Source organism: Seriola dumerili, unplaced genomic scaffold (assembly GCF_002260705.1).
Source record: "Seriola dumerili isolate Sdu_G_001 unplaced genomic scaffold, Sdu_1.0 BDQW01000025.1, whole genome shotgun sequence".
NCBI lineage: Eukaryota > Metazoa > Chordata > Actinopteri > Carangiformes > Carangidae > Seriola > Seriola dumerili.
The window spans coordinates 14,581,381-14,594,133 of NW_019174280.1; the positions used below are offsets into that span (position 1 = coordinate 14,581,381).

Below are 12,753 nucleotides of genomic sequence, written 5' to 3' on the forward strand. Positions count from 1 at the left end.
TGACATTCAGGGAGGATGACAGGCAGATTCTGTGAAGGTGATTTTACCAAAGCGTTTTTATATAGAAGCAGATCTCCGGAGGTTTATGGGTTCACAGCTCAGGCGAAAAAAAAAGTTCAAAGAAAACCTCAAGTGCCAAAATGCAACCTTCCCGAAGCCCGTCGTTCGTTATCACTGGGGTGTGAATAAGGCTAAATAGACGGATAATGTGATAGAAAGAAAAATAATTAGATTCCTTTTGTGGGAAATTACTCTTTAAAGTCTGCACGACGACAATTATCAGTTCGATGTGATCTGTCTAATGAAGAAATGGGAGGATGCGGTTTCACCTGAGATCTTCACACCTCTCTGGTAAGTCAGGCCTGCGTGTGTCTTCAGTCTGGAAGTTAAGTGGTCAAAAAACATTGGCCAACATAATTTTAACCAATTAAAAGTAGCGTTGTAGAGCCAATTTATCTAAAAGAAACGCATAGGAGCCACGGAAGGTTCTGTGTGTCATTGTCCTGTCTGCAAATGGTGTATAATTACAGTGACAAATGATTTCATATAGTCCCAAATCTGAATCCAAAATGCCGTTTTTCTTTTAAAGGTGCACAGATTTTGCAACTTTCCATCTGGAGTAATGCTACTTGTTTCCAAAGCGATTAACTTGCTTGAGTTTTCTACAAAATCTAAATATCCTTAACAAGAAAGTTATTCAAGGTTCTATACAGTACCAGTTAGTTTGCATTGGAAAGTAAGTTGAGTTATCCAGATACGCTGATTTTCAGCACTTGTTTTAGGAAAAGTAAGATTCAAGAGCCAACACTAGGACTGAGTTGTTATTTGGGCAGCTGTCACCAAGCTCCTGCCAGACCTTTCATGTCTGAAAAGGTGAGTAAGGCCTCACTCATGATCAAGGGGGCCAACACTAGTGGGTTGTAAAACCAATGGCTCAGTGTCCTATGTGTCCCCCTCAGCTGCAGTGCCTTCTCTCTCTGGCTCTGTGAAGTGACATTTAGCTTGTCAGAGAACAGTGGGAGAAATTAAGCACATGTGGTGCCATAATATGGCATTTAATACTTAGAACTGTGCTAATCCACAAGCGCCTCACCTGATTTACATCAACTGTTAAATTCAGGGTCAGAGCAACAGCCTGTGGTACGATTGGTTTTAGTGCAACAACACTTTCTTAAAGAACTTTTTCTTCATTTGAACACTTTCATGTTTTGCTCACTGGGCATGCAGTCAGTCTAGTTTTCAAAATTATCCAACAAACATACAATAGCACACCTTTAATAAAATCATGTGTATCATAATTATTATGTGCAATGTATTTCTTATAAACACGCAAAAATAAACATGTGAAGAAACAGATGAAACATTTTGACGCAAATTAGTTACTTTCAAACCACATCTCACTAAAACTGACATTAATACTTCCCCCTTGTTTTAAAGAAAAAGTTACATTTAGGATCACAGTAACAGGTTATGGTAAAGCATAGACTGACTTTTATTTTCTTTATTAATTGTTTGGTATGTAAAACGTAAAAAAAAAGGCTATCACAATTTCCTAAATCTCTAACTGTTTAAATGTCCTGTTTTGCCTGATCAACAGGCCAAAACCCCAATAGAATCAATTTATTATGTTAAGACAAGAAAAAACAGCAAATTCTCATATTTGAGAAGCTGAAACCATCAAAGGTTTGATATGTTTACTTGAATAATTACTCAAACCATTATTAGATTATTAAAATAATTGCTGATTAATTTTCTGTCAATTGACTAATTGGCTGATTGTTGCAGCTCTACTGTAAAAAGCTAGTAAGTGAACCTTGAGTTTTTTTTTTCTGTCAAACTATTGTTTCCAAAATTGCAAATAAACGTTCACATTTATAAAAACATAAAATAACTTAAATGTTTCTGTCCATCATCCTGTAACCATGCTGCTCACTTCAGGAATTTGAGTCTCAGTCTCTCCGCCAGTGGCAGCGGACTCTCAATACAAATCACTGAATCATCACTATCTAACACAGTGATAGGTGAAGCTGGAGCTGGAGAGGCCACATGACAATCCACAATAGCTGGTTGGACATCCTGGCATCTGCTTTTCGTCGATACAGGTGTTCTGTTTATCTCAACATCTGTGCTGTGTCTCTGAGATTTTGGTCCTCCCAGCTGAAGGCTGTGGGCCGGTGTCATTGTTTGTTTGTTTGTTTTGGGCACAGAAACCGGTATCAGGGCATAGTCTGTGATGAAGCTGGCCATGATCTTATTTATGGGTTTTATCTTAACCCTTCTCTGGGGTCCAAACTGCTGGTTCTCTGCGTCACTGTCCTCGCTGGATGAACACATGCTCAAACATACACTCTTCTTGGTGGTCTGTGGCACGTTCCTGTCTTTGTCGCTTTGACCTGGGTCAGAGTGGCACTTCTGTCGTGGGACAGCAGATGATGATGTCCTGACAAATTTATACTTCTGATGTGGCTTTTGGGAACCATAACATTTGTCCTTTGGCTTACATTGATCTTGTACTGGAGATATTAATGGCTTTTCTGTTTCTGCCTTATTCTTTACACTTTGGCTTTTATCGATGAGTGGTTCTTTTTTGTTAACATCAGATTCCTTCCCTGTCAATTTACCGTCAACATCATTTTTACTGGAGATTTGTCCATTTGGTTTTAAGTTGGAGCTGTGAGGAGAAATGTGTTCGAGGGAGGCTAACTCGTAATTGAGTTGCTTTGCCACCACATCATTGTGTAACTCCCTCTGGTTTACAGCTTTGGCTGTATTCCTCATAAGCACCCTGTCCCTCAGAGGGCACTCTGCGTAACACAGCTCTGGAGCTGATCTGGAGTCTGCTTGTTTGACATCACTTGAGGTATTCTGCTTGGTTTTTTCACTCTCTGTTTCCTTGACATCTCCGTCTGTGGAGTTATTCCGCTTGGGCTCAGTGGTGTGGTCTGTAGCCGCTTGTAGAGTTGGAGAAGACGTGAAGGACAAAGCATCCCAGTCGATATCACTCAGGTGTAGAGCATCAATAACAGCAGAGACAGACGGTGAAGCAACAGCCTCCGATTCTGCATGAGACAGAGGAGTGCTGGGGCAATTACTCAGACTGCTGTGGTCTTCTTTTGAGTTACTATGCTGTTTATGGTTCACTGGAGTGTCCAAAACCACCACTTCTGGTTTTTCTGTGTTTGAAATGGTAGGGAGAAGTGTTTGTGGTTGAGTCATAGCATTTGCTGAGGAGGAACTCTGAAGGCTCATCTGAGCCAAGAGGTCTGAAATGCCATCAGAGACATCAGATGGCTTCTCCTTTTTCCTCTTTGATTTCTTTTCTGTAAAGCAAATGTAGACAGAGAGTCAAACGTTTAAAATCTTTGTCTGAGTGAGTTCACGGCTACTCTGAATATCCTCACTGGTATCTCTTGACTGAAACTTTTTCAATCTCAGTGGCTAGTTGTCCATACAACATATTAGACAGTGGAGCTCTATAGCAGTGATAACCAGGAGGAGCACAGTACAACCTGCACAAAGTGACAGCGAGACCTGTGAGACAGACACCTCTCAGCTGCATCAAAGCCTTTGGTGTGAACAGGCTGAGCTGCCAAACTCTACATTTTCAGGTGTCAGAGCGGCTGTAATAGACAGCCTTGAAAAACAAGTCAAAGCTCCAGGTGCCTTTGATCAGAACACCCTTGTCAGCCCAGTGTGGGAAGTCTTCTAGCCTGTCACGTCCGTGAAACATTATTCACATTTAATGTCAGACATGGTTAACTTTCTAAGACCGAAGATAGAAAAATCCTCAGAGAAAAACAACTATTGAACGTTTATCTCCTGACATTCATTTCTTTAAAGAGAAGATTACAAAGTATTGTCTTACTTTTGGTCTTGTTTTCTTCAGCTAGAGCTTTGTCTCTCAGGTAACTCTCCACCACCTCTGGGAAGGCCACACGGAAGAGAGACTCTTCCTCTACTGTCCTCACCTCATGTTGACCCTCTGCAGGCTGATCCTCAGGAAACACGTAATGTTCTGCAGAAGACCAAAAAAAAAAAAAGGTCAATAAATCAATTACTCAAGGTCCGGTCAAATTTGCCTGCGGTAAATTGGCTGCTGCTGTTTTTGTCTTTATTGATCCAGTAAGAAAATAAAACACAACACAGAACTGCTCTATTACAATAAAGCAATTACAGAGAGATACAGGCCTGAGGATCAACACCAGCCCTGGGAGGCACTTACATTTCAAAACACCAGAGGGTGAAATTAAAAATATTTTTTGGGGTTTATTTTGAGGAAATTCAACTGTCTATATTGCATGATTTGCATTTGAACTGCAACCCCAGCAACAAAATGGGCAAATTTTAAATCATAAATGCAATCAAAACTTACTTACTCAGCTTACTTGATAAGGCATACACATATATGTAATGACTGTGATAAAATAATGTATTTTTTTTGGAAATTAACCCATATTTCCAACAAACTCTGCTATTGAGACATAAAACAGGACAGTCAGGGATATCTGAACCAGGGGACTACAGTTTACAGGGAAGTCCTTTGGATAAAGGTGCTTCTTAATCTGCTGAAGACACTATTTTTCTATTATAAAACCATTTATTTGTAATCTGTGACTTCAGGCACAGTAACTTTATAATAGTACAATACAATACAACCCTTTAGTTGTATTAAAACTATACATTTTCCATGATGTAATATAAGTGATGAGGAACCACGTTAGTTAGCTGATTGAGACTTTCTCAGGCCAGTCATGTCAGGCAGGCTTGTTAGTGAAGTGGACTTTGATATGACAGATTTCCCAGCCTGGGGAGGAAGCCAGTTTAGCACCTAGTGGCTGTTGTGACTGATCTGTCACCTCTGAACCCCACCTCACAACCAGTCACTAACAGACAACCCGGTGACGAGCACCCTGCACCCCAGCCTCCGTTTAATGCAGCAGTCCTGTCACTCAACTCACAGGATGTTTCGTTAGATATAGTTTTTTCTCTTATCTTCTAATATGAGAGAAAGAAGACTGCAGGAAAACTGAGAATAACTGATTCAGTGGATGAGATACTTTGTCTAATGAGAGTGTAAATAAAAAATTTTCCACAAGGTCTTAACTGACCTGGTGTGCTCCAGATGACTTCAAAGCAAGCGACAGCATTCCTCACTCTTGGTTTCAATATTCTTTTGTAGGAAAAAATTAAACAAACTTTTATTAAGTCACTGAAGAGACTTTTTTGTTAGAAATGGGAAATTAACCTGTAGGACTTACCTGAGGGGCTTGATTTGGGACGACATTTCTCTTTCATATTTCCTGTTCATCAACTCTGCATAGGTCATCAAGACCAAAACCTTTTCACAGGTGTAGTGCTTCGGCCACTCCATCTTGTCACAGGCAAATTTCTGGAAAACACAAATTTTTACATGCAACTCACTAAAGTCCTAACTAAACAACTAACTGAAGAAGCACTTTAAATAAACCAATTACCTGCATCAGCTGCATGTTTGGTTGTCTCCTCTTGAAATGTGACACAGGCTTATCTTTGGAAACCAGAAACTCACTAATGATCTGCAAAATGCAATTTAAGCAGTAAAAGTTAATACTGTAGATTGTTATACTAGTGTCTGAAACAATAAACACAGAAACCATAGCAGATGAAAACAGCTGTACCTCTGTGAAAGGGAACTGTTGACTTGCCAGTGTTTTCCTGAAAAAGAAACAAAACACAGAATAAACGTAACATAAAAACAACCCATTCTTTGAAATCATCTTTGAAAAATCTTTTAAATATTTAGAAAGTATTTTATGATGATTTAGAGCTGCAACTCATGATTGCAGCCATTTCTGATTAATTCACTGATTGTTTTCTCAATTATTTGATGAATTGCTTGAGCTATAAAAAGTCAGTAAAAAGTGAAAAATGCCCATCGGAAGTTCCCAGGTCTATGTTTAGGTCTTCAAGTATCTTGTTGTGCCCGATCAAATGTTTTAAACCCAAAGATATTAAGGGTACTATCAAAACATTGACACTTCAGTAACTTGAACCAATAAAAGTTTGCCATTCTTGCTTAAAAATGTCTTAATGAATAGCCAAAAAACAAACAAATCTATGGTGATCGTTTTCTTTAACAATGAACTAATGAACTAATGAACTAATTGTTTCAGTCCTTAAGTAACATTATCAGTTATTTCACTTCCTCTGACTGAATGAAGATGTTCACTGATAAATTTACTATAACGCTACTAGTCTTGATCTTCTTTTTAATAAGTTCTTGTTTTTCTCATGCTATTCCAGGTTTGTTTTGCAACTGTTGTTTATTTACAGAAGGCCACGTACTTCCTGATATTTGCCTCAAAAGACAAAGCCTGACGGGTCTGCTCATAGTGGTGCCAGTCACAGGGACACTGGTAATCAAAATCCTGAGGTTCACAGAAATGTTTACTATCACAAAGCACACAGCCGACACGCTCATGTGCCTTTGCTGAGCCTGAAAACGAAAGAAGACGAATCACAATAAATACTTAATGGAACAGGAGAAGCAGGAGAGAGAGAGAATGCATTACTACAACGTTGACCGTTGTAAAATCAGAAGCATGTTCAGACATCTCTCACATACGTGTATGTTTTAACATGACAGGTTAAATGGTTTTCAATCAGCCATGTGTGAGATCTGGGACACCCCCACTTTGCTTTCCACCTCTTATCAGGCTTAGAAACAGGGGTCAGAGTTCAAAGCAGAGCTCCACTCACCAGGATGTCGACATATGTGGCAGTGAGGAACTTTTTTTACAACTTTCTCAGAGACACCTGCATTATCCTCCTTCCACTGCATGAACCTGAAGCAACCAGAGAAAAGTTACAAGTTCACCAATACAACACGTTATCTCCAGCTGGTAGGAAACAAAGTGATCAGTGGATTTTGTTTCCTACCTCTGCAGAAGTGTTTGTCCCTTCAGTGTCTGGATAAGTTTAAGAGTTTGCTCTTTACCAACACCCAGTATGCCCTTAAGAAAGTATGGAAAGGCACAGTTAATATAGGTCATACATCTCAGTGAGTATGATGTGGCAAATTTGAAAGGGTCTTCTCTACCTTAGGAATGTAATCACAGCCAAGGAGGATGGCCAGACCAACAAGGTTCTCTCTGGACAAATGTAACTCCGTTTGCAGTCGAGAGGTCCGATAACAGTCCACCTGAGGGTCCTGGAGGGAAAAGTGAGGAACAATACTATGCAGATTTGGTGTTTTTTACAATTTGAATATTGGTAGATCAATAAACAGAATTAAATTGATAATGACACAGATAACTATATTTTTAATTACTGATTATGACTATTTTTAATGATGTAAGAAACTAAATAAATCTTGAAATGCCAATCACAAGTTACCATAACACATGCCTCCTTGGTTTTGACAGCAAACAAAGGGATATGAAAAGAGAAAAGTAACCATCTATTTGTATTTGCTGTTATAATCAGCAAATGTTTGGGATTTTTACTTGACAAATTGTGTAATAAAATATCACTGATCAAAACTTAAATCCATTAATTAGCTGTCAGTCTTTTACGTGACTAATGATTTTGCCTATAAGTAATAAAATAATTATTTAGTATATAATTAAACACTCCCTCTTCACTGGTTGAATTAAAATTGTTACAATTCTACATCATGAAATAAAAAAGCACTTTTAAGTATGAGGAGAAACTAATAGTATGTTAGTAATAGTGAGTATAACTACTTACTGGAAATCAACAGGGAATTTGTGTTTAAACACAATCCTGGAAAGATCACAGTTCTGACAGGTGCCCAAGTGTTACTATGGTGTTCTGGATGCAGTTTAATGTAAATCGCTGGACTGAGCCTTGATTACAGGCATTTACATTTAAGTACTAATCCCCAGAATAGTTTGAATTGAAGAAGCCTGAATGAGCAATGATACATCATCATTCAAACGCCAGTCCAATTATTTGGGATCAATTTTCTCCTGATTTTGTACAGTGTTTTGTACACTTTCACATACATACTTTACTATTCATGTTGAAGTTCCTATAGACAGTTCGGGCTCCATACAGAAACGCATCTCCATCATTGGTGATGCAGCCATCCACCATGCCCTGCGAGTCCAGGTAAGCACACATGGCCTCGGCCTCCCCAGCGGCTGTCACCCATGGCACACCCAGGTAATCCAACATCTCTGCACACTACAGAGGTAAGAGAGCGTGTGCTTAAAAACAACATGAAGTTATTATTATTAGAGATGCAGGAGACAGAAGAACCCACCAACCTCTCTGAGTACAGCTTTGAAGCGCCCTCTGCTGGTATTTGTTGATTTAGAAGTAGAAGCCTTTTTAAATCCTCCAAATCTTGTTTCTGTCCTCTTGCTCATGGTTTCTGCTTTAAGTTTAGGGGCCTCTCCTTCCATGACAAAGACAAGCTTTACCCCCATAAGTGTGAGGGAGGACACCCTGAAAAATAAATTCCTACACACAAAAGAGCAATGCAGTGGGGTGACTGATGACCAACTGACGTACAGATGGATAAGGTTTCAAATATTAGCATTGAAGCTAACATACAGAAGAATAAATTTAAGCGTTTATATGAGAACATTACCTCAGGTGAGGCTTGGTAACTCTCCCCATCATTGCTTGGACATGCTGAGCCTCGCACACCCATAAACTCAGATCAACTGCCAGCGTCTTTCCGCTCAAACTGTACAACGGCACCGACTCACGAACCGTCTCAACAATAGACCACAAATCGTGAACACCCATAACTACCCCCGAAATGGCTTTATACTGGTTTAACAGCGAGAAAAGAGTAGAAAAACGTGACTACTAAACATCACAAACAGGACAACGAGCCGGATTTTTCAAACAGTGGCGCCGTTGGGTCACGTTCCACTTCGTTGACTATCTCTCTACTATGCTGCCTTCTTGCTGTATTATCGTCACATTGCCATTGAAAAGAACATCAATTGTGGCTACAAAATAAATACAGAATAACTCTATAATATTTGTACAGTAAATATAGCGCTTATTTAAGCAAACAACACGTTCACTAAAAACAAGGTGGAAAGAAAGGAACTACTGTAACAAAATTGAGCGAGGCCGGATAGTTTAACATGTACGTCATATTAAAGCGCCTCCAAATGCTTGTTGCTATGGATACGAGGCTCTTGTTTACAGACTGAGGTCTTGTTTTCATTTTTTTTACATTTTTTGCGTGTTTTTCTTACTTACCATGGACTCAAAAGTTCATATAGAAATTGTCGGCTTAATTAAAGACAGTAATTTCCATGTCGCCAAAAGTATTGCTGAGGTAAACTGTTTTATCAAGTCTGTAGTTTTATGTGTTTCATGTTCTCTTACCTTAACGCTCACAACAACACTAATATATTTTGACTATACATAACAGGGTCTAAAGCAGAAGTTTCCGGAGGCATTTCTGGACCCAAAAATTCAACCTTTACTTGAATTTGACTGGCACACTTATTTGTGCAACAAAAAAAGGGTAAGTCACCTGATTAAATTGTTTGACATCCAGCATGTCCATGGGTGCTGTGGTTCTGCATAGTGTTTTGTAGCTAGTCGACATCAGTGGTGAAAGATGTATTCAGATATCTTACTTAAGTGAAGCAATGCCAGTAAAACTACACCATTACAAGTAGATGTTATGCATTCAAAAATGTACTTAAAGGTGCTATACTATACACAAAGCTGTTTTTGAGTTACTGTGGCTGATAAGACCTCTGCTCAGGTTAAAGCTCTCCACTATGCTGTGAAACTAGTAATGTTATCTTCATGTACAAATAAAAAAGACAGAGTTGTAACTTGTGTTGTCCCACTTGAACAAGTTCAACAAAAGTATTATGAATGTGAGAGAGATGTTAGTGAAGCACAGTCTTTTCGGGCAAATTAAGTGTGTATCATGGGTGAACAGAAGTATGCTTAAAGTCTCAATTAAAACTACTCATTAGGCAACAGGATATTGACAATATCAGTTTTATATAACTACTGGCTTACGATTTTGTTATTGCATTATGGAATTATTATGACTGACACATTACAGTGTAAGCAGCATTTAAATGCTGTTTGAAGAAGAGCTAAATTTGATTAATTTGTATACTATTGGGTAAAAAAAAGATATAACAATGCATTGTTTTTTATAAACACATCATAGCATTTTGTATGTGTAATCTTACTCTGTAAAGTAACCATTAACTAAAGCACTCAAATAAATATAGTGAAGTTAAAAGTACCATATTTATTTTCTGAAATAGAAAATAGTAGAAATATGAAGTATTATAAAATGGAAATACTCAACTAAAGTACAAGAACCTCAAAACCCTATGTGAGCAAATGTTCTTAGTTAGATTCACCCATTACATCTATGTCTTCATATGCTGTTATAAATGATAATAAAGGTGACTGTATAAATTGCAGAACCTTGCTCATGGATGTGATGCTCTACTATACAGCTAAGCACACCTACACAACACAATACTGCTCTGGTTTGACGTTATGGTTATTCTTAAATTCTGAATCATAACACATCCATTGTTCAACACTTGTGATTCAAGGAGCTGCGTGGTGAAGTGTGGCAGTACTCCAGCGGCCTGATGTGCTTTCTGAACGGCGTTCTACTCGGTAATGAGAAGGATTTCGCCAGCTGGGCCAAAAATCAGTGGAGCTTCACTTTCGCTCGGCCAGAGGCTTTCTATACGGCTCTAACTGAGGACTACTACTCCAAACACCTCCAGAAAACTGGGGCAAGTCAGCATCACAGTCACATAAATAACAAATGTGGGTAACAAGTGGGTGTATGGGAGGTTCATATTCTTTCTGTGGTGGGTATCAGGAAATTTGTCTATGCGTTTTTGGTCATAATTAATTTAGCCATAATAAGCCATAATTCATTTAGATAATAATTGGATTATTCATATGCAATTTATTCATTTTTTAAGTTCATATATATATATATATTATCTAACTATATATAATTTATTACGTTTGTGAGTTTTTACTTGTATATAAGTTATATATTATAAGACCTTATATTTATATTAAGACCTGACAAGTAAAAATGAAAAAGAATATATATCTCTGCACTTTCATTTTAGCATCAGTTTGTCTTCATGGATATTGATATAGCAGGAGAAGCAGTGGGGAGGTTGTTGTTTGAGGTGAGATAACACTGACACATGAAGTACTGGATCCACATTCATGTATTTTCACATTTTTTACTACCGGCTTCATCTCACCCCTGTGACTTTTCAAACCGGCCTTTATGTTAAGAGGTGACTGATGTTTTCAAGACACATTGTCTTCCCTCCTCCTCAGCTGTTCTCAGATGTTTGTCCAAAGACATCAAAGAACTTTGAAGCTCTGTGCACAGGAGAGCAAGGATTGTCACAGAGCGGCTTCCCACTCTGCTACAAGGGCTCTCTATTTCATCGGGTAGTGCCCAATGGGTGGGTGCAAGGCGGAGGTACTGTATAGTCCACACCAGTTCTGTAACAATGTTAATGTTAATTTATTTAGTTTCAAATACAAATATAATACAGTTAGTATAGAAATACAGCCCATCCAATTTGAGTGTCAATGCAGTTGATTTAATCTTTCTGGATATACAGTACTTTTCCATACAGTATATGCCGCTTGTAGAGATGAGAGATATGTCAAGATATTATCAGCAGTGTGATTTGAGATACGAATGGGATTGTATTGATCGTTATAATTGTTTTAAATGTTATCTCTTGTGTTGCTCTTAAGGGCTGTATTGCAGTTTACTTACATAATCTTCTAGTTTATCTGACTGTTCTGTTGTGAAATAAACAGCAATAAAAGTGAAATAAACATTGAACACCTCTTGCTTCCTAGCTTTTCCTCAAAGAGTATACAGACCCAGCCCTTGTTTATATTATAAAAATACCTAAAGTCATCCACAAAGTATGTCAAAAATGTCTTGATATTTTTGTTTTGCAGTATCACTGTATGACCACATACTGTAAACAACTACTGTATCTTTCAATTTCGCAGATATTTCTCCTGAAAGTAAAGGTAATGGAGGCGAATCAATCTATGGACCAACATTTGAAGGTAAAAATATAGAAAACAATCGAAGACATCTACAATATTACCATGAGAACACACTGTTCGTATGAACATTTGTGGATTTACTTGTGCTATCTCTAAATTCATCTGAATGTGTGTCCTCCATGTTCTCCATTCAGATGAGAGTTTTGCTGTCTCCCACTCAAAGCGGGGGACTCTAGGAATGGCCAGTAAGGGTCCCCACAGCAACGGATCCCAGTTTTACATCACCCTGCAGCCAACACTCTGGATGGACAGGACCTATGTCGCCTTTGGGTTTGTATAACATACAGTAATTTGCCAAGTCTGTATAATCTTGCATTTGTCAAACAGTTTTGCTCAAGTTTAGTGTCTTTATTTTTCATTCTAGACAAGTGGTTGAAGGTGTTGATGTCCTCAAGAGATTGGAAGAGGCCCAAACTTGCAATGAAAGACCCAAATATGAATGTAAAGTTACAGATTGTGGAGTAATAAAGCTATAGCTCTATATGACTCAGATAAAATAAGTTTTGTGTTTTTGTCTACTAGCATTCTTCAGGAGTGCTACATCAATTAATCTGTGTGTGATATTATTATACTTTAATAAAGGTTTCTTTGTATTTTTGAACGATACATTTAATGTGTTTATTCACAAAATACTTACAATAAGAACCAACATTATAATATCCGCTAATG

General features: G+C 38.2%; 2 protein-coding genes across 2 annotated transcripts; one reads left to right on the plus strand and one right to left on the minus strand.

Annotated features, from left to right (window-relative positions):
* Positions 1–1,929: 1,929 nt before the first annotated feature.
* Positions 1,930–8,757, minus strand: gen1 (GEN1, Holliday junction 5' flap endonuclease). The gene is made up of 15 exons (XM_022765656.1): positions 8,597–8,757; positions 8,271–8,466; positions 8,011–8,187; positions 7,079–7,189; positions 6,919–6,992; positions 6,739–6,824; positions 6,325–6,475; positions 5,658–5,694; positions 5,475–5,555; positions 5,259–5,389; positions 5,109–5,170; positions 3,866–4,015; positions 3,237–3,320; positions 2,758–3,059; positions 1,930–2,412 (listed from the first exon to the last, which is right to left on the minus strand). The coding sequence occupies exons 1-15, from the start codon at positions 8,755–8,757 to the stop codon at positions 1,930–1,932; spliced, it is 2,286 nt and encodes a 761-aa protein (XP_022621377.1).
* Positions 8,758–9,206: 449 nt separating this feature from the next.
* Positions 9,207–12,560, plus strand: ppil6 (peptidylprolyl isomerase like 6). The gene is made up of 8 exons (XM_022737881.1): positions 9,207–9,304; positions 9,401–9,496; positions 10,566–10,754; positions 11,106–11,168; positions 11,326–11,473; positions 12,025–12,084; positions 12,219–12,354; positions 12,449–12,560. The coding sequence occupies exons 1-8, from the start codon at positions 9,227–9,229 to the stop codon at positions 12,558–12,560; spliced, it is 882 nt and encodes a 293-aa protein (XP_022593602.1). The 5' UTR covers positions 9,207–9,226.
* Positions 12,561–12,753: the final 193 nt, after the last annotated feature.

What these genes read in the sequence shown, in the direction of transcription:
- gen1 (XM_022765656.1), bottom strand. Translation starts at nt 8,757, where the DNA reads ATGGGTGTTCACGATTTGTGGTCTATTGTTGAGACGGTTCGTGAGTCG. An exon ending in GCTGTGATTACATTCCTAAG is followed by an intron (nt 6,993 to 7,078) that starts GTAGAGAAGACC and finishes TACTTTCTTAAG; the next exon opens with GGCATACTGGGTGTTGGTAA. An exon ending in TCCCAAATCAAGCCCCTCAG is followed by an intron (nt 5,171 to 5,258) that starts GTAAGTCCTACA and finishes TTCCTACAAAAG; the next exon opens with AATATTGAAACCAAGAGTGA.
- ppil6 (XM_022737881.1), top strand. Translation starts at nt 9,227, where the DNA reads ATGGACTCAAAAGTTCATATAGAAATTGTCGGCTTAATTAAAGACAGT. An exon ending in AACACCTCCAGAAAACTGGG is followed by an intron (nt 10,755 to 11,105) that starts GCAAGTCAGCAT and finishes CTTTCATTTTAG; the next exon opens with CATCAGTTTGTCTTCATGGA. An exon ending in AGGACCTATGTCGCCTTTGG is followed by an intron (nt 12,355 to 12,448) that starts GTTTGTATAACA and finishes TTTTCATTCTAG; the next exon opens with ACAAGTGGTTGAAGGTGTTG.